General features: G+C 35.6%; 1 protein-coding gene across 1 annotated transcript in view; it reads left to right on the plus strand.

Annotated features, from left to right (window-relative positions):
• Nucleotides 1-918: 918 nt before the first annotated feature.
• The window catches only part of LOC113507558 (synaptotagmin-5-like), a 33,291-nt gene continuing 11,592 nt past the window's right edge, over nt 919-22,617 (plus strand). The window contains exons 1-4 of the mRNA XM_026890417.1: nt 919-1,893; nt 4,717-4,998; nt 11,165-11,311; nt 21,792-22,024. Of these exons, the coding sequence (XP_026746218.1) occupies nt 4,843-4,998; nt 11,165-11,311; nt 21,792-22,024 (536 nt within the window). The 5' untranslated portion in view covers nt 919-1,893; nt 4,717-4,842. The remainder of the gene's footprint in view (nt 1,894-4,716; nt 4,999-11,164; nt 11,312-21,791; nt 22,025-22,617) is intronic.

Raw genomic sequence — 22,617 nt, forward strand, 5'->3', positions numbered from 1 at the left:
ACTCTGTTATTGAATCTTCGTGGCTCGCGGCATAATAGAGAACCCCATTTCTTAAACAAATATTAGTTTTACGGCCTGTTTAACTTAACTGAAACTCCTTTACGGTTTTTATCCCTCAAAGCTTGAGCCCGAATGACGTTCCTTGAATTCTATTTGTTGTTTTGATTATATTCCACGATAGCATCGCTTTATAATTTATTTTGGGTTGCTTAAATGATGTGCGCGTATAATTTTGATTTACTTTACGGAAAGGGTGATGTGTTTTGATATTTTTCCCTTATTTTCTACGTTGTAAGTTCTATGTCCACCGATTCTTGTTAAAACTAGTTTCGCCCAACGTTGTTTTTACTTTCTAAGTCCGTTCTTATACAACAAAATCAACAAAATACTCAAAATTTATCCTATGACCACACTCAAATGCAAAAAAGTTGTTTTTGACTGGCTCCTTGACTTGGACTACGAGGAGACAGAAAACCTCATTAATACTGAACCTAGTGCGGACTCCAGCTCTCATAAAGTTTTTTTATATAATAGGCTGTACATTTATTACTGTAACCTAACCTAAACCTTTTTGAGAGGAATAAATAATATTGGTATTTGTATTGTATTGTACGTTAAATGGATCATAAACAATGAAACTGGAATTAAATTTAACATTTGCATGTCTTCAAAAGTCTATGATATTGGGTCTCTAATTTATACAATGAAATATTTAGACTGTAACGTGATTTTTGCTCATAAATGACAGAAGTTCTAATAACAAATATCCTCCACAAGTAATGAAGATCTAAAGCAGAGCTGCTCAATCATAGATACAATAAATAAGAACGTATTACAAAAATGAATCACCTTAATATAGTTATAACCCAAACAGTTAATAGACTAATCATTCCAAATTTAAAATGCGTCGCCATTATTAATTTACGACCCCAATTCCAATTCTAAAACGTTCGAATTCCAAAACTTTAACCGTTACGAATCGATGATATCGATTGACCCTCAAACGGTACAGAGAGGGAATCGGTAAGCAATTAAAGTAGGTTGTTAAAAAAGGTTTTATAGCTGGTATATGTAGTATCGTACACAAGTCCTACTTCGACTTAGAATTCGTCGTGTGTACAATGCTTACCTGTTGCTAGTGCCTCGAGAAAGTGACGCGGCTGAAATGCGCCGTCGCTCGGGGTTACCCGGTTATTAATTTGCCCGAAATACGGGTGATTAAGTTTATTTTGGGAGATTGATGTTGAAGGACTAAGTAAAACTTTTTGCCAATGAAACAGCGACAGGAGCTGGTAAACGATGTCCTAGCTAAAGCACTAATTTTATATAATTTTTTTAATGTACCTTTATTAAATGTGAGTTCCTATATTTAAATTCGATTCATTAGATCAATCGCGAAATGGCATTTGTTTGAACATTAGTAGTTACTTAGGTAATCGAACGATACTAATTCTTTCCATTATCCTTTATATTATAATATCACATTTCTACTTGTGTTTACCGTAAAAACAATGTTAGCAATGCTTATTTTCCTTAACCACACCATTCATTTCAACCCAAAACACCTATTTCATGAACGCCAAATAACATTCAAACCAATTGAATGCCCGACGATTAAAGAAAGTAGTGACGATTACGAGATCGTACAATACGTAACCTCTAAGTACATTCCTACTGAATAATTCCGTTCATTAACGTCCACCTAATGACTGACAATTAGACTAAATCCTGCACATCCGCACTGACCCGAGAGCCCCAATTACACGGATGGGCACATTTGAAACTATTACGCGATGTCAGTGTAGTGTTGCGGGGGTAGGATGGCAACACCGGCCCGGGCGGAGGCAGTGTGCGCGAGCCGTCAGCCGCGCCGACCGCTCCCAGACACCCCTAGTAATAAGTGACAACAGACTATACAACACCTCTAATTAGTTATACGTGTTTAAAAAAAAGTCCGCGACCAAAAAGTCCGTGTTGCGTTTCGATTACCGCGCAGTGGTCAATTTGATTTTAAATTAAGAAGTAATTTTGAATTTTGTTCTCGGTTTTTGAATTAAGTGCGTCGCGTGTTGTTGTTTTTTTTTAATTACTTTAAAATGTTTAAAATTTAATCGAAGAATGTTCATCTCTTTTTTTTTTAATGAGATCTGTCTATACTACTGTGTCATTTTAAACTTTAGATGTATTTTGTAAATCTTCGTGTTACGGCCGAGTCTGCGCATATTTGCATATTAATGCGAATTTACATATTTACTTTAAAGTGTCAGTGCATTATGCTTTTAAGCCGTGTTTTTCATTATTAAACAACTAAAACTACTTCTGAACTATTAAGCAAAATTACCCTAAAGAACGAAAATGCGCATTTGAGACGACAGCTTTTCAAAAACGACGACCGTGTGATTTTTACTGAGAATTTGGCTGTTAAAAACAATGGGCTTAAAAATAAACCTTCCGACCTCAAATTCATTAATACTTAAAACGTAATCACGGCGTCATCAGCTCAAATATTCAAATAAAGCTGCAATCTCCGCGATAAGATCTCTCGGGGGAGTGTTGAGGCGCAACAGTTAGTCCATAATCTCTCCCCGTCTTTTATCACGGCCGCATTACCGATGTATAAAACCACTTTCACGTCTAACGTCTCCCTAGATCCTTTTTCAAATTGAAAACCCCGAACGTTTTATAATACCAATTTTAGTTCGCTGTACCCTCTAAAATATATAACGTACTGTATGTGAAGCTAAACACAAGCATTCCCCAAAAGTAATTAAAATGCTGTCAGAACATAATTGGATTTATTATGCTTCCCTGTAATCACCTCACCATTGCTTGTACTGAGAGGATTCCCTTTAATTACTTTTCATATTCGATAAGAAAATGTGATTCTTGTTAACTGTGTAATTGTATTCTATTTGTGGCGCCCAACTTGGGGCCGACGTAGATTGATGTCCTTGCCTGAAACCTTTACTAAATAAGTAAATAAAAGCAATTACACGAGACATTGGGCTATAACGTTCACGGAATGTCAATGTGAAATCAATATTGTTCAAGAGAATTGTATCGAAGCGCGGCCGTCACTCGATCTCGCGTACTCTCATCTTATATTAGTATTTTATTACGTAGATAAAATCAAATGATCCATCTTAGGATCCTAATTTGGTGGAAAAGTAGAAGCGATCAATCAAAACTCGTGATTGTTTCTAAAACTTCCAATGCGCGTTGTTATGTTCGTAGCTTATGAATTGTTTGATAATAACGGAGAAATACTCAGCTCGAGTATAGCCTGATTAGCGATGAGAGTAAACAAACACCCACATCTAATACCGTAGAATTACTACGACACGTAGTAGCTCTTACTACGGATATGCAACAAGAAATTACAGAAAATCAACTTTGAACAGTCCACTTTATACTAATAAACAGGACCCTCGAGACTATTAAAACTGTTTGATACATAAAAGATTTTTGATATGTGAAATTCTGTTCGAAGCTCATTTGATGTTATGTTTTTTAATAGTTTAGACGGGGCTTGGGTGAGCGTAAGCGATTCTAAAAAACATTAAAAGTTTGAATTCAATATCCAATAATGCTTGATAATTTCGGTCCCCCTTTACAACGAAATAAGAAACGAAAACAATTGATGGAGAATACAATTTAAAAAAATCGAAAGCGTTACCCGATAACTCATATTATCGCCTTTAGTCACTGCCGGCGTTCAATTTAAGCTTCATCAATCACTGTTTGACTTCTGATGTTGCTGTTGTGTGGTCACGATACTATGAGCGGCGCCCACGCAAGTCAAACGATGTCTGCGACCCCGTCATGGTAGGCGGCAAGCCGTCTGGATCAAATAAATGAAAAAGTGCCACACGAGATAAATCTCACACATTTTTATATGTGAGGATTAGACTTCAATATATGTAGACAGTTTTTAATCATTAATCATTTTAATAAATCATAAATTTTGTATTCAAGTTAAAATTGATGTAAATAAAGAAACAAGAAACAAATACCATGAAATCGATTTATTTCTAATACATTTCAATATCTTGATACTTAAAAAAAACTGTGGGGAAAGAACTACTCCCGTGAGTGAGCGAAATGTTTCCTTAACAAACACCTCATTTATTAAAATTAAATTCTTAAAAGCAAATTAACAGCTGTAATATCTTTCCTATATTAACATGGCTGGTTGGCACTGGACTTGGCGGCTCTATCCATCATACCTTTTAATTAAAGTAATAAGCTTTTTATAGTTTCCTTCGTTGTGTTTAACCGCCATAATTTGTCAAAGACGCCTTCAAACTTTTATAAGTGACATTATTCTTTTTCATATTTTACTTTCCGCTTCACAAACGTTTTATATTTCTTTAAGAATTTTAGCCAAGTTTCGTTTCTTCTTTGCCCAAGTAATGGAATTAGTTTGGTGGCCCTTAAAACCAGATAATGTTTTTATAGAAAAATCTTTTGTGATTTTATAAATTTGATGAAGTAGGGACAGATTAGAACAGAACAGTTTTTTTTTATTCTATGTCATAAAAACCTTTACAAACTCAGTTCACAAATGTTATTACAATAATTATACTATCACGATTAACAGCAATCAGTTTCTTAATTTCACAATTGTTATGCTTGATTTTTTTTAATACTTGAACTGAGCACTGTGTCGCAACGACAGTCGAATAACATCAGCTTAATTCTCCTCTTGTTCCATAGCTAGTGATAAAACAATAACCGAAAAACCTACAACGAATAAGTGACCATAAAAAAGTAGTCTTCAAAAAACACAAACGGCCTATATAGTAGTGTATAGTGATGGTAAAAGTGTAATCGATAGTCGATATGAGTGGATTAGGCCCGCCCGGCGTGTGGGCCGCGCAGAAACGGCTGGAGTCGTGGGCCCGAGCGGCCAGGGAAAGAACTTCGAGCGCCAGTAGCGGACAAAGTCACAACTCTACTGACAGTTTTGGCGATGACAAGTCACATGGCAGTCTTAATGTAAGTTATGCGATGTGTTTCACTCCTTTTAGTTTCGTTTTATGACGACGAGAAAAGTTACTTAAGATCCTCTGTGGAGTAGTGTTGGGACATAGATTTTGATTAATTATCGATAAAATGGTTTAGTGAGGAGTCTTGTTTCTGGTTTTGTTTTTGTGGTTATATAACTTCGTTTCAACATTGGGCTCTTATAAACTGTGCATTTTTATAAGTATTTACACAATACGATTAGATGCCTCTATACTCAAAAAATAAATAAATAGAGCAATATGTTTTTAAAAGAACAAATATGTTATGCGTGTCGATTTTTTTAACGATTCAACAAACAATCAATGTTTAACGAAGAAAAAAAAGTAATGCCGCAACTAATTGGTTTCAAATTTCATTACAGAAAAACACTCTATGTAAGAAGCCATCAAATGAAACCCCAGTGTTTTTACAACAACGGGACTTGAGTCCATTGAAAGTTTCTCAAAGCTTTAATTTAAAATGAAATGGGACTCTAACCGAGCTCTGGAGAGCTTTAGAAATACATTCACGGTTCGTTCTCGTTATACAAAGATCGACTGACAAACTACACTAGATCCTGGAATGGAAAACGATAAACGTTGGGATATTTTCAGGACGAACTTTGAAAAACATTCGTAAAGCTATAACGTCAAAGACAACCAATTTGATTAAAAAAAAGTTACTCCGGCAATAAGAAATTTAATCGTTGTGTCGCGTGATTAAATAAAAATTCAAGTCATATGCACAAAGAGACCGGGACTCAGAATAAGCAATCGTAATCCCGGAGATCGAACCCGCAACATGTCGCATACAGTGGGTTTTGATTGGTGACTATAACCATTCTGCGCGGCTAAAATATAATAACATCTTCATCCATACCTATATATTACTCAGTATTGCCCAACACTAAAATAATTTCTCGTTAACGAATTTTAATTTGTACGAGTACGAGCTACAGACTTGCAAATATATTTTCACACTAGTCACACCACCATAGTAACCTTTCAAACTTTTATTTTACATTCCGCTCTAAATATTACATGTACAGTACCGAAATATTCCACTAACGGATAGATTGAAATGGGTTTTAAAAGTATTAACAAAAATCCAGTTCCCGAGAATGAATGTAAAATTCTCGATACCCATAATCCGTGCATGCAAAAAAGGTTTTCATCAAAATGGCGTAACTTACGATATAAAATAAAATATACCGATACCGTCTTTGAGAAATCTTATTGATGTTGTAGAAGTGAAATAGCGCACTACACTTTGTAAGGTGGCGTCTCTCTTCCACAACTCTAATAATATTAGGGGCCCATTTAGACGATGTGAGAAATATCTGCTGCTGGCGAGAATAAATCATGTTAGATACCCGAGCTACGTGGCTAAACAATGTATTGCAACTCGCATAGTATATCTGGAATCGTCTAAACGGGCCCTTACTTTGAGTGGTGGTAGAAGACTCGTAGGAGCCAGACACTTGACGGAGAAACATCGAAAAATCTGTTGTTAGAGGGGTACTTGAGAGCCTTTCCTCGTCCTACAGTACCGTTACAGTGTTTTGGCGAGCAACGCCGCGGGCGAGCCACTAGTTAAAACAACAAGCCGCCGCGGCTTATTATTTTTACAATCCAAAAGATCGGAATAACGAGGTGCTCTCGTTGAGTGAAACAAAAGACAATATTTCTTGTTGTTTGTCGTAAAACTTTTTGTTTTTGAAGAAATATACGTAGTTCAATATATTTTATGAATTTTGAAACGCTTCTATGGTGAAAATTGGTTGGCTGTTACGTCAGTTAAATCATCATCGGCCTAGCCTTTTCCCAACTATGTTAGGGTCGGCTTCCAGTCTAACCGGTTTCAGACTTCCTTAATCCATTTACCTGGGCAACACGATACCCCTTGGTTGGACTTGTTGTCAGACTTTCCAAGCTTTTGACTGGGCACCTGTAACGACTGTCAAAGATGTATGAAAAATATCCGGGACTCACAATTTAACTTGCCTTCCGAAACATTTTATTTTTTTGGTTTTTATCAATACCAAAACATAAAGCTGAGGAAAAACCGCACCATTCAGCTTTCAAGTACGTAAGTTCAAACTTCTGACTTACGCTATTTGATCAAATACCAATCTCGTATTCAATGCATTTGCAGAATCATGTAACATTTACCAGAATTAAAAAGAACGACGACGTTCTCCACACAAAGCTCGGACATTTTCCCTATCGAATTTATTTCATGCATATTCTTTACAATTGCTTTCCGTACGTAGATTTTTATTGACATTTTTACATTCAAATAAAAAGCAGTACTTAGTAAAAAATTTGCGTCAAAGGGTTTTTATTTAAAAACTGCGTGATAGTTATTCAGAAACTTTTGAATAGCATAGTTTACAATTTATATTAATGTAATAAAGTTGAAGAGTTATTTCGATGTAAGGTTAAAATCACGGGAGCTGCTTCGGAAGAGATTGATTAAAATATGTTTTCGATTTACAGAATGTTTTAGATAAGTGCAAACAGGCGACATATCGCCTCGTCCAACGTATCGGACAAGTGATGTTATTGCAGCTGTAGAAGCGTGTCAGTTCACTATACTACGCGAGTCGCAGAGCGGCCTGTCTAGTTAAAATATCCTATTTTTTCTTTGAACATAATAAATTTTCCATGTGTGATAGTTGTGTAATTGAATTCTCGAAAATAGTGATAAATAGCTTCATAGACATTTAGGAATCTGTCTACAGGATCCCCTTCGAACGGACTGTTTACAAAGAACGCAGATAAAACCGCGAAACTCCACCAGCAAAACATAAAATTAAGCTTTGTCAATATATTTTCCCCGGTAACCCACTCAACGTACGCTGTAACAGTCACTGCTTCTATTACATAAATAAAAAATAGTCTTCTGTCTCTGAGCCCTTCGAGGTAAGGTAAAGGGCTGATTTGACAGGCAATTTGAAGCACATACATAATTTATGCGGAATCAAAATCCCATGGAAGTGCTTTTGTTTATCGTAGCAAAGGGAATCGCTTTCTGTCCTTTATTATTTACAATGTATTTGCCTCGGTTCGTAACATTCTGCTTCGATAACATGAAAACTAATTAAACTTTTTACATGATTCTTTATGGGGATTCGAGGTGAAATTCTGATAGCCTGATGCGCGGTAGCCTGCGAAAGCGCTCCCAGTTGGCTTTCGACTATAGAGATCGGGGAAACAGCCGCTAAAAGTCCGGCACACCCTTATGCCATCCCCAGACTGAATATTTGTTTTCTTGCCGATTCTTCTCCCCAGGAATGATGTCATATTTCGAAAGTATTTGAACATAATAATAATGTTCCACAACTTTCACATAACGTCATCTAGTCTCAAACTAAGCAAAGCTTGTATTATGAGTACTAGACAACTGATAAACATACTAATATATTTCTAAATACATACAGATTTCATTTTAGATAACTTACACCTTGGCACAGAACAAATGATCGTGCTTAAAACTCAGACAGTATTATGGTATAGCAGTCAGTGAATTGAACCACTAGACCAACAGGCTCGTCTAAAATACAGGAGTACCTAAAATAAACGTTTTTCCTTTGATTTTGATTTATGGGATAATGTATTACCCGGAACTTAGTTTGTAGTAGTAATGTAGGTCATATCAAATACGGAGAAATTCAGAATCCCCAGCCTTTCATCGATTCCTGGTATATACCTGGATTCATCATACAAATATTTTGTATATAAAATGAACACTTCCATCCTGTTGCACACATGTATCATTTTTAGATGTTTTCTAAGAAAATATAAATGTACATTAAAACAGTTTGAATTCTATATAAAATTTGCTTTTAGATGTAATAACAAAAATCACGTTCTAAGAATTAATATAGAAATAAAATAGCAAAAAGAAAACATTTAATAGTATAGTATTTACAAAAAAACTTAGCTCGCAATAAAATTTAAAAAGACCCTCCTAAATTTACGAAAAAAGTACCAAAACGTAACGTAACGTAACACTCTTAAGTTAATATTCAGAGGGTCTTTAGATTGATATTAAATTTGAACACACACTAATAAAAGTAAATACGTGAACCTCACACGTGAAAATGTAGACTCAACATTCTAATGCGATTTTCTCTTAGTTTTAATTAAAATGTTGATATACTGAGGTATAGAGTCAACAGCGTATGTTTGAGGAACATTTAATATCTCAGAAATTTAATTTATAGTTTTGCAGAAAAGCGTTTTTGGATCTTCGTTCAATGTGTCTTAATTATGAATAGGGAGTTTAGCTTTGAACAGGTTTTGCTATTTCTATTCTTATAGTTTGAAACTGTCTTATTTGATCTTATAATTATCTTTAGTTAATGTGGGATCAGGTTAATACAATATTCCGTACTAAGACTAGTTTTCCCAAAATTAAGATTTGACTATTTTTTTAACATCATCGGCCTAGCCTTTTCCCAACTATGTTGGGGTTGGCTACCAGTCCAACCGGTTTCAGCTGAGTACCAGTGCTTTACAAAGAGCGACTGCCTATCTGACCTCCTCAACCCAGTTACCTGGGCAACACGATACCCCTTGGTTAGACTGGCTGTCAGACTTTTCAAGCTTCTGACTACCTGTAACGACTGTCAAAGATGTAGGAATAACAGCCGGGGCCCACAATTTAACGTGCCTTCCGAAACACGGAGGAACTCGTTATGACAAAGATGGTCACCCATCTACAGAACAACCGCGTCAAGCATAGCTTAACCTGTGATCGTTTCACTTATGCGGTTATAGCTTAGCCACGAGCTCCTCCTATTACTATTTTTTTAACAAAATGTTAGAAATTGATGAAAAGGATTGAAGAATATTTAAAGACAAAAAATGTCGATTTCGTATCATCAGCCGTAGATATCGATGAAAAATAACAAATCTTTTAAACTTGCTTAGTTTAGTATATATTATGTAGGTAGGGTAGTCATCCTCTCTCTCGCTACCTCCTTCTTACCTACTCATGATGACTTGTCAGACTCTAAGGGTTCAACTAATTGAGTTATACCCTCACAAATGATTTGGCAAACTCTTACACGATCGGTAAGTGAAAATGTATGAAGTTTACTTAACAACGATTCATTTTGAGAATGTTATAAAAAATCATGATGTTCGCAGTTACAACATTCTAAGCTTAACGGAAAATAAATTCAGAACATTTTTTGTCATGGGTTTTGACATTCCAGGACTGCATTTGAAAATATTACAAATGTTGTTAGGATATGCATGTTAGTGCAGAAAAGTTTCAGCAGATTTTTTCACGGTATTTGACCTGTTTAGATATCTGTTCGATATTAAAACACATACAGAAGATCATAACAGTAAGGTTCAATGAACAGTACAAAAAAACGAAGCGAGAAAAAATCTTCAAAAAAAAATATAAAAACAAACCAGTTCTCGCTCTATAGAAAAGGGTATAACATTCATATGAACGGTTTCTTGTGCAATATTAAACCTGAAAATGGTCGTTTAATAAAGTTGTAAAGTGCTATATTGCGTATAAAAATACCGGTACGAACCAGTCTTTTCAGAAGGTCGGATATTTCAAAGACTTTTACACTGCGTTGCGTCTTAAATATTATGATGCTTAAGCTCCTTATATTTTTCTTTTCAAGAAAATAAATTTTTCTTCTCTACGATACACCGGTTTTCTAAGAAATGTATTGGGATATGTTTTTACACTTCAATAAATATGAAATTTACTAAACATTTTCAAATGTCTATTAAATGCTGTGTGGCCTTTAAAAGAAGTTATTAACTCATTATTTTCAAGCCATAACTTCTCATTAAGATATTATACGAGGCCATAACAAAATAATATTTCAATCGTCTTTTTTTATTAAGATGCAAACTTATATCTCTTACTTTGCATAACTTTATTAAACTAAACTAATATACTGAACATGACTGTGTATAATATATTATTTACGAAGCATAAAAATACATCTTCATCCCTGTCAAAGGTATCCTTCTTGTATTGTCTCACGAGACTATAAAAAAGTAGAATTTCGACAATATGGGCCCCTTTTGCAGTCCTTATATCAAAAGTTTTGCGAATTTTTTTTTTTGTTTAAAATTTATTATTCCTCCAGGATCTATAGGATATTATTTGTCGATAGGAGATGCTGATACCGAAGGAGCAATGTCGAGTGCAGCCACTAGCTACCGAGGGCCGGGCAGCCAGCTCGCTGCCACACGCGAGACTGGCCAGAACCCCTTCCATATCATCCCAGAGCAGCCTTGATAGCGGAACCTCCAGAGCTACCGTGAGTAACACTTGAAACTCTATAACTATGCACGCCAAAATTCCCGTCACCATCGTATTGAAAAAGAAACCTAGTTAAGCTGAGTGTTAGAGTTGAAATTCGTTTGATTGCTAAACAATCAATTGATTGCTTGTCGTGGATAGCAGGATATGTAGACGAAAATCGAGATAGTAAGAGGTGCTTTTACATAAGCATCTGTCTTAAGAACTGGCTGAGGGGTTTTTAGCGAAATACTAAATACTCATTCGCCCAGTTTTTACGTTTTCGCTACATTAGACTTAGGGGTCCTTCAGCCACATCTTAAAGTAATGTTCCTATGGTGTGGAAGAGAGATGCCGTCATGTGCTGCGTATTGCGCTATCACGCTTCCACAATCATAATAATACTCGTGTTACTTTAAGACGTAGTGCTAGACCCACAGATTGAGGTTTCTAGTGGAGTTTTACAAAAAAAAAAACAATTATTTTTAAGACACATGTTACATACTGACTTCCAAGCAATCAAATATTTACTGTTTATCGGTCACCTAACTCTTCATATAAGTGAACACACATTAATAAAAATTATGGTAGAATGACTGCTTTTTAGCTTTTAGTTTATTTGGCACCCTAATTAAAAGCCTATGCATATTAATGAGTATGAAAGCCTGCAATCTGTTGAAAGCTAAATTTAATTATGTGGTTTGCCTTAAATCATATTGTTTGCAGCGGTTGACAATCAATACACCAATGCATACACGAATAAATTATCACAGATTATTTAGGTTAGGCAACGTTGATTCATTTTAGGCCAATTTAGGCCTTATATTGTAGTAGGCCGATTTGGTAACGCAAAAGGGTGAAAAAAATGTTTTTGTTGTTCCGTAAAAATGCAGTGAGAAACCCAGATTTTTGTAAGAAAGTTGTCAGCCATCAATTTAACGACCAAACCCTTAATTTCGATATTAATCATTATTCTTTGTTGCTATAGTGGAAACAGGAAAAGTTTAACAAAAATCCAAGTGGTTTCAAGACACAGCCTGGTGTCAGATGTACAGACATTAAAAAACTCGTCCAAACATATTTGTTATTTTTGTTTCCCAAAGAGAGCAAAGTTCTAGTCTAGTTTGTAAACTGGCATCCTTACAAAATTACATTTAGAGGAAAATTTACAACGATAAAAGTCAACCGATTGCTTTCACGTAAGAAGCCATATAGCAAACATTTGCTCCGCTTTTCAGGAAAGATCGGAACGTATTGAATTAGCAAACTTTTCTTTTAGTGGGTTACTTAACTTTTTATTTATTTTTTACTTGGAAAACAATATGAGGAAGCCATTGCTTTACGGCTTTTGGAATCCTTCAGGTTTAGAAATAAGAATGAAACCGAGTATTATACCTATTTATGTCCATGATTAAATCGCATTTTACAGGATGCCTGAAAGTGTAAAAGAACCTTATCATAAGGCTCAGCTCTCTGTTCGCCATTTGTTACTAGGCTTCATCTCATAAACCGTGGTAGCAAAACTCATGATATTTCTTCAGATGATTGGTGACTATATATTTTTCAAAGTGGATTTCCTTAGCCCTTTTGTACTCAACGATTGTCTTCTACACGTTTCAATTCTCCGCAGCTTTTTAGGAAGGAACAAAAGACTTTTTTGTTAAAAATGAACTGTCCATATTTAATAATATACCTAGATAATGTTTGACATTTGGGCGAGCGACGACATCCGATAAAATTAATAATGCACTGTAGTGTCCTATGTTAATACAGGTATGCCACAGCATAAATATTCCAGTAAGCCAGCAATGGTACATTTAGAATTAATGAGAGCTTGGGGCGCTGCGAAAACTATGGCTAACAATGTTTTGTTTTAGCCGCTCTGTGTAATATAGGTGCTCGTAATACCGTATGACGTCAGATAGTTTTTAATATCTAATGATGCTAGGGATTTATAAGCTCTCTTTTTAAATAAATAAACAGTGTGCGGTGTACCTGCTCTTTTTTCTTTAAAATGAGAAAAAAGGTTATATATCATGCTTGATTAAGCCCCATATTTGTATATGATTTCTATAATCACGATTGTAGCTTTGTGGTTTCGTACCCAAAGGGTAATATTATTCTATTACTATCGCTCTTCTGTTAGTCCGTCTGCCCGTCTATAAATATGGCGTATAGCATGAACCATTATATAGAGAAATGTACTATTATTGTCGCTATTACATCAATTAAAATGAATGTCAATTTGCACAGAATCCCCAGTGTCGTGAATCTCTTAGTTCAGCTAATCGCTAGATTTTTGCTAAGACACTTCTCTACAGAGTTTATTACTGATAATTATTTGCGGCCCTAATGAGAAAATCGATTTCACTCTCTTTAAAAACTACAATACCTTAAGATAATAACATCCCAATTTAAAACAAACCCCTGTTTTAATTAATTTCCCCCTTCCCATTAACTTGAAGTTGCCCAGAAAGTTGAATGTTAAAAAGGTATTATCTTTTCGCTTGAAGGTATGACACTCTACCTTAATCCAGGTACGTTCAAGGATTTTTATATTAAATTATTTTGGAGTTTAATTTCAACTCGTTAGGCAAAACAGGAGGGCTTTCAAGTGACGCTGTTTAATATAAAATTGTTTAATAATATGCGTGTATTTTATTAAAATCAGTATGATGCTTTTTTCTCTCTTAAAAATATGAGCTTAGAAATTTAATCCTTGTCTCGTGCAGATTTTGTCAAACATTAAAGTAGATGCACAGAGATGCTCAGACTTGGAACAATTGTTCATACGCGGGGATCGACCGCGCGACTCATCACTTTTGGTCATTTGATCACCATGTTTTTATATATTTGAATTAATGTACACATTTACACAAAATAGTAAAAAAACACATTAAGTTGAACAATGGTGCTGCTTATTTCAGAAATCTTGTCTACTTTTGCCACACTTGGCTTGTACCGATCTAAGTGAAGGGACATCCAATATTTGAAATCCCAGTTGCCGCACAATGTTTTCCTTCATCTACATATGCAGGATAGTGCTGAAGAAAGTACTTTAAAAAGTCACCATGCTTCTTTTTCTGCATTGGGATCGAACCTGCATCTTGCGCATGTAAATCCATTCATAGATCTGAAAGGCCTCCACGACTTTATAAGACGTGTATAAAATTAGTTTTATTATTACCTTTGCCCTAACCAATGTGTCGTGCCTTATTCAGTTCATTTCAGTTCAGTTCATTCGTATTCAGTTACCGACATAGCTGTAAGTTCATTGTCACCATTTAATATTTTTTGGGTTATTGTAATGCTACTAAACAAAAGAAAGCTTACAAGACGATTGATTAATGCTTCGCGTGACCAAAAACTTGTTATTAAGTGTGGGGTTCCCATTCAGAACAATGTCCCTTGTTAGCTTTTCTTACAATATGATGTATTTTTAGCATAGAGCTGTTGATAATTGATTGCCTTTATAAGTTGCTCAATCCAGAAAATTAAACTGAATGATTGGCAACACTTTTTAAACTGCCATATAATTTTCCCTGATAGAGTTATTCGTCTAATTCGCCTTTACATACCCTGTTGTCAATGGCCTTTTTTCAAAAAGAGAAAGATTCGTTTATGACCTCAATTTTTCGTTGATGCTTTACGATTTCCTGTCAGATTCTAGGTGTCTTCCTTATATTTTCCATTACCGAGTGTAAGGGATGTTTTAGAATAATCTAGGATGTTTTTTTATGGTGCAAAAGGAAAAATAGGTTGAAACCTGTAGCCAACCAGTAAATGTACTTATTTAACTACTCATCAAATCGCTTGTTTACTTCGTCGATTAGAACTAACGCTATTATTCAAATTTCATGTCTAGCTTCAGTGATCAATCAATCTTGAGACACGTCAAGTAAATTGATATGTTCTCAATCTATGTCAATTTAGTTGGACAACGTTGAGTATGTGGTGATCGGTTTAATTATTCGTGACGTAGCTTTGAACGTTCACTAATGTTGAATGTACATAACATTTCATTTCATTTCTTGTAAGAATTTCCTTGTTTCGTCCAATGCGGCCGAGATACTAGTTTTGGGCTATTACTGGTTTTTTATCGGTGTGGAATAGTTATTCCAGTCTTCTTCGTGTAGTCATCCTACGATATTGTTGCCAGGCTAATCTGCGACCACAAATTCTTGTTCTGAATTTGTGTCTTTGTGCATGTGACTTGAATGTTTGCAAAGTCTCCGCGACACAAGGATGCTACTTTTCCTTGATTCCTCGAATCGTTCAAAAAATAGGAACTAGTATATAACCTATGCATTCATTCAAAACCCACATCTCAAATGTGAAACAACAAACAAAACACTATCAAACATACATATCTAACGCTACACAAACACGGCACAATTTCCCCGCCTATTACACATTTACACTTCAATTATCACGTTCTGTCCGTCCTGCAACATGTCTAGGTATGTTCATGTGCTATGTTTACCACGGTTGCATAGCCCGACAGATAATCTAGGTACGTCAGCGCTGTGGTTAACGCTTGACAGGCTCGCAGGTGACGCGTGTCACACCTCGGTTTGTCCTGATCGCTACATGTATAGTTTTGCTGGGAATGTGACATCAGTCAAGTTGTTACATCATAGCGTTGTTGAGTGCTTTTTGGCACGGTGAAGGGACGAGGTGAAATGAGTTTTCATCTAATGTTATTGTTTACATCAGCCCCCTTTTTCCTATCAATGTTGGGTCGGTTGCAGCTTACAGCAACTTACCGGTGTTTTACAAAGAGCGACTGCCTACTTGACCTCCTTAATCCAATTAGTTCGTATCGTCGGCTGCACGATATCCCTTAATAAAACTGGCTGTCAGACTTCCTACCTTCTAACCGTAACGACTGTCACAGGTGTATAAATGACAGCTGGGACCCACAATTTAACGTGCCTTCCAAAACACGAAAGAATTCCTAATGACATAGATGATCACCCATTCACGGATAATCGTACCAAGTGTGGCTTAACCAGTGATCGATCGCATTGGGCAGTTTTATTTAACCACAGTTCCTCAACTAACGTGGCCCGTAATAATCGTTAATAACGTAAATATAGAACGAGAATTCACATCTAAATTAAGATAAAATGTTTGACAAATAGGTTTCCAAACAGCCCCGTTTTACTGGACTATAGAAAAAGCAATAAAGAAACTCGTAATATTCTTTTTTTTACAATTTAATTAAGGAGGTTTTTTGCCGCCATAATAGCGATTGCTTCCTGTCCTTTGAATTTACTTAGGTCCTTTTTTTGCCGTGACTGCCTCTCTGTGAAGCCTTCCATTCTTAGGTATGATCTATTACTGTTTTATCCTTAACTTTTTTTATTCTTTTCTTAATCATAAAATGTTTAATTTATTATAAATCAGTGACGTAAAGTTTCATCTTAAAAAAATATTTAACGTGAGCAACATACTGTACAAATACTGTATAAAAACTCAATTGAATTCATAATCAAAGAAATAGTAACTACTACAAGAAATTCCAAAAGAAATCTGTAGCCGTTGTTGGCATTGAATAGAATTTTAAATGAAGCGGATTGAAATAAATATAATCCAGTTTATTCAAATTCGACGGACCAAGGGGAAGGATATCAGAAAAAGCCGAGGACTGAAAGATTTTGATTACGAAAAGATTAGGAGCGGTGGTTATATTCTATCCTTGGAGTGAAATAATTATTTATGCAAATTTTCCTCTTGCTGACGTAGACCATTAAAGTGAAATAGGTCGTTCGGCACATTTATGGCCGAAGTTTATGACACACGCTTTGGATATTTTCGCCATTAAAGGTATTGTTGGTATTGGATAATTTTAAGTTCAAAATGTTAGGGAACCATATTCAAAGTAAATTATTTAATAATAAAAGGCGTGATCATATTTAAAACGTAGCTGCTGTTTGTAGGTAGTATACGATATTATCCAAAAGTGAAAGTCTATTCTACCTGTCTATTTGCCAACAGGCTGTATCTCATGAACCATGATAGTCAATAGACTTTAAGAACTATGACTATTTTTAGTAGCAATTCGTTTTTAATTGTCCTATATGTACGGTTACCACAATGTCAAGAGTCTGGCTCGCATCTGGCCGATTTTTATAAAAACTTATACTGTTTATTCAGAAGCGGGATTTAATTACATCCGCTTTTTTGGTTCCTTTTCCAAATCACGCTTTAAGCTAAAAACTTTTCTATTCATTATTTTTCTAACTAAAGTACAGACCTCCTCTCCGCTTATTCCTACTCCTGAATTCTTCCTGGCTTTCTTTACTTTTGCGAAGTACTGACTTTCAAACATCCTTCGTGTTAACCACACTAATAGTTGAAGTCCAATTAATTTGACTACTACCTAATTTTCCGACGTTTACATTGTAAGCCTTCGCGATTGTATTACAGATAAAGTCAAAAATACTATTAAAGAAAAGCAATCAGACTAACACGCGATACACGAACTGTTTCAAGACGGTTTCTATTATCTGAGCTTCTGAAATAGCTATTTTGGAAGTGAGACTACGAAATAGTATGTGTGAACTTACAACTAAGTCTTATTTTCGCCACATATACCTGACAAGCTGTTGCCCGCGACTTCGTCTGCGTGGTTAGAATATATAAGTTATAACTTTATCTTCGCTCCTATTAGTCGCAGCGTGATGGTATATAGCCTAAAACCCTCCTCGATGAATGGACTATTCAAAACACGAATTTTTCAATTTGAACCAGTAGTTCCTGAGATTAGCGCGTTCAAACAAACAAACAAACTCTTCAGCTTTATATATTAGTATAGATTTTTGATTTGCTGATAGAGGTTCATTTGCCATTTTGGATGAGTCGAGAAACAGAGGCCTAGTATAATGATTTGGAATGACCAAATCAATGATATATACTTACTTCAGGAATTAATGATTTAATTTATATGTAGGTATCATTTGATAAAGGTAATTACTTAATTTAAGCATATTTACCATTTTGTATATACAAAAAAATCCATCTTGAGTCTTTTGCTAGGTTATTTTCATATTCCAAACATCCATATATTTCCCTGAACATTTTAAAAATCTTAGTTTATCTATAATGCTAGTTTGAAACCCATATTTTATTCTATAAAGCCTGCAGCGCACCTCTGGGCGTAATAATAAATCCTAAGTGGAAGCGATACTTTTATGCGGGCACGTTCTTTAAAAGACTTTACACTTACTTTGAAACTGATCACTGAAGGTGTTCTACAAACTAGATTCATTAACTTCGCGAGACAGTGAGGGGATTTAAAGAGATTTTTTAGATGTGGTAAAGAATTTCTTTAATAATATAAAAAAGCCGGCCAAGTCGGACTTGCGGCACAGATACTGGACAAAAATATCCAGAAAAAGCCGAACATATCATTATATGATGCAACGCGATCTGAGACATCCTCACGAAAGTTCATACAAACAGACAAATATCATAGGAAAAATAGCTATCCTGCCTAACCTAACCTGGTGACACTGGTAATAAGGTTCAATTTTTATCCTATTAAACCCTTAGAGTCAAGGGCTATAGAAAACGCTTAAATACATTTATTGCAAACAAAACCAAACCTTTATTTCCGTTTCAAAACATAACACGGACTACTCCAGAGTGAAAGTGTACTATCAGCCAAATAGTATGATCTATATGACATTACTCTTAAAGAAGTTTCCTGAGATACCACCCGCCTGCACGCTAATTTTATTAAAGATAGATTTAATGTATGATGAATTGCAAGACCTTGTAAGCGGTTCAGTTAAAGTCAGTAGGAGTCTGAGTCACTACCCACTTCCTCCCCCGAGAAGGTGCAGAGGAAACCGAATTACTTAAGCCACTATGGAAAGCCAAGACCCCAAACAAAACCTGCAAACAGACAAGTTTGTCTAACACAATGTCATTTTGTATTTCTCATTAATAAGGATATCTATGTATAATCTGTATCATGAATATAACAAGCTTACAACATTATCAGCCACCTGTATCTGTGTACTACCTATCAACTAAAGTGAAACTGTACAAATTGTGTGAGCGAGAAAGCGCTCTACACAGCTTATAGCAGCATCTCTCTTTAACAGCAAGAATAATCTTACTTTCAGACATATTGGTAGATCCAGAGTTCCTGTATTGTTCGAAGATTAATGATTTCGACCGGCATTGAATGGTGGTGTGATAATTATCTTCTCACTATTCACGAGTAATGACTTATTTATGTTGTATTCATGGTTAGATAATACATTTTACTTATCCGTTCCGGATTACTAGTGTATAGGTAATGGTGGAGGAGAAAAATAATGTTCTGTGTTTAGGGCTTCGTAAGCAAAGAGAAAGTGGAGCTCCATTACTTAAGGTCCGCAGTATGTCCGTCTAACACCAGGCTGTATGTCAGAAACAATGTCTTGTTATAGCTAGGTTTTTAATTGAAATCCCTCAACATACTCTCAATTTGGACTCGTAGCTGTAATGGTTTCATTATTGAACTGTGTTAATTCTACTAAATGTAATGTTTGTCTTCGTCAAAACTGTTTAGTGGTTAAATGGTGGATATCATAAGAAAAGACGCAAATCAATACAATATAATCAAATAATCACTCCAGTAAATGCCATCCAAAATGAAGTAGACAACGAAAGTAAAGCTGAAAATCTTCCCGAAGTCGCTATAATATTTCATAACATTATACATTTCTCGTGGAAACTTGAATAGGCTTCAAAGCTCGGTAACAAAGTGCGATATAATGGTTCAAGGTAAAGCAAAAATGTATGAATAATAAAGTGACGGAAAACTGCCATAGGTCATTAACCCTGGAGGCTTGCTACCACGTCCTGAAGTAGGTGTGCAAGAGAGATGCCGCTCTGCGAAGTGTAGCACGTTGTCCCGCACATTTTCGCGTTTTAGATTACTTTCTCTTGTTAATTTACTTAGAATTAAATTACTTTGGAACTGGAGATTTAGTAAGTAATCATGAATGTATTGATTTTTAAACTGCTTTTTTAAAAAGTGAGTTCTACGTGAGGGTTAACCGTGGGTCCGATACGTTAAAGAGAAAGATGATCTTTTGATTGCAAGGATAGCCAAGTGGTCGCTCTTTGCATTTGTGTGATCCACAAATACTGGTCCTGAGTTTGAGTGTCTTTGGGCATTTACATGTCTTGAATATTAGTGAAACTCCCCACAATACAAGGAACTAATTAATATCATTTACTGAAGTAAATTGTACTCATGTACGCAACAGTAAACAAAACAGTACTCTTATGAACTTTCTACATTCGTTTCAACTTTTATAAAAGGAAATTATGAACTGAAAGAACTATAACTCAAATATAACAGAAAAGTGACAAAGTTTTTACGTGAACTTAAACATATGAATAATAAAACGTTTCATGTGAGTACGCGTGAGTCAACCCTATAAGAGAAAATCGGAGCTATTTTACAGCGCTATTAAAGCAGAGAACATCAAATTTTTTTCTGATGACTGACTTATCGAAAAACATCACGGATATATTGTTTTGTTATTGGCAACCCTTTTTTCGTATGTTTTTAGGCTGAAAATCATTTTAATGTGTCACAAATCCGACTCCCACTTTGCCACTGTTTATTTTTTATAATTTCGCAAAGATCAAAAATCATGGTGACCGGCAGATCTAAAGAAAAATCACCGACGGATCTTAAGGACGGTGTCACCTATATTCCTTGTCTAAGCGTATACTTTAAACGCGGCATTTTCCTTAAGACATTTTACCTGAGCGCTTGCAATTAAAAAGTTTCTGGTGAGCTGAAGTGGAATAGCTGGGAAGTCAATTAACTTCGCAACCTTACGCCGAGATAAGCAGTTACCTACAGTTTAGCACGTGCTTTGACGAAGCATATTAAATGCTCTTCTCGAGCAAGTTGCGCGATTACCATGAGTTCATGAAATAGGATTGTTGCTATTGTAGAATTGAGAAACCAGTTTACTCAGAGTTGAGCGTGTTCTCTGTCATTCCAGCAACTAGTATCCTCGCAAAAGTAGCGAAACTTAATATAACTTAACTAAATTGAAAAGCTTCCATATAAAAATTACAGATCATTAGTAAACACTTCTCCAGTTCAAAAAAAATACTCAGTTTATATTTAAATTAATTTTGTCAAAACAAGCTACTAAATCACAAGATACACTTACTGAATATGATTAAATAGATAGTACCCTGATTCTCCAGGCTTCCCCAGTTAGCTAAGAAGAAGATTCGTTCTTAATGTATTCTAACGACATCGTAGAAGCTTTAAATAACCTCACAGCATCATGAAAAGGATAGCTATAAACGGATCTAAATTTCCTGGCAAACTATTGATTTATATAACTATTAATAGCTATTAATAGCTATATAATTTGTATAGCAGTAAAATAAAAAACGCACCGTTATTTTTCTTCCCCCTTGCCCCCAGTGTAGCTAATTATTTTTTTAACAAAGGACTTCTTCCTCAGAGTCACCGCGGCTCATCACCAGCGATCCGTACCTTCGCTCCTGATGGTCGCACGCTGGAGGCTGGTGCTAGCGGCGTGCCACGCTCACCGTCGCCGCTGCGCGCCGCCTCCCTGGACGTGAGGGCGGCACCCCTTGCTCATGGCTCGCTCGCGTCGCTTGCTGATACGCCGACACCTTCCAGTCCCAGGCACGCTCCGCCACGATGCCTATCACCACTTTTGATGCCGCCAAGGTTAGTATGTATATCTTTTCAATGGCTTCATTTTTTGCTCAAATTGTACCGCTATATACAAAGCTGACAGTGTGGCTGAGTACTGTTCTAAAAAGGTTAAGCCACTTAAATCAAGGTTACCAGCTAAGAAGAAGATTCGTTCTTAATGTATTCTGATGACATCGTAGAAGCTTTTAATATCAGCATAACTATTGACGACAATGTAATTGAAATTAAATAATTAATTAATATAAAAAGATTTCCAGAAAGTAAAGTTCATTACTCCAAAAATTATTGTTAAAATTTTGAAATGTATGTGTGCTCGTTTTGAACGGTAATAATGCAACAAAATACATCTAGATACCAACATCTAGCTATCTATCTAACATTTGACGGGAGTTAACTCCTTGGATACTTCGTAATGAGTAACTTTACCACAAGTTAATTTCAAAGGCTAATCCGAAAGCTTAACTAAGTCTAGATCATATTGAAACACGACAGCTTATAATGTCAGTGTCATACTTAGACGATGAAATATTAATTAAGTTAGGAGGTTATAAATTTAAACTATGCTTATTAGGGCTTGTAAATTCATTAATCCGGATCGAAAGTTT

This window comes from Trichoplusia ni, chromosome 2, assembly GCF_003590095.1.
Source record: "Trichoplusia ni isolate ovarian cell line Hi5 chromosome 2, tn1, whole genome shotgun sequence".
In the NCBI taxonomy this organism is placed as follows: Eukaryota; Metazoa; Arthropoda; class Insecta; order Lepidoptera; family Noctuidae; genus Trichoplusia; species Trichoplusia ni.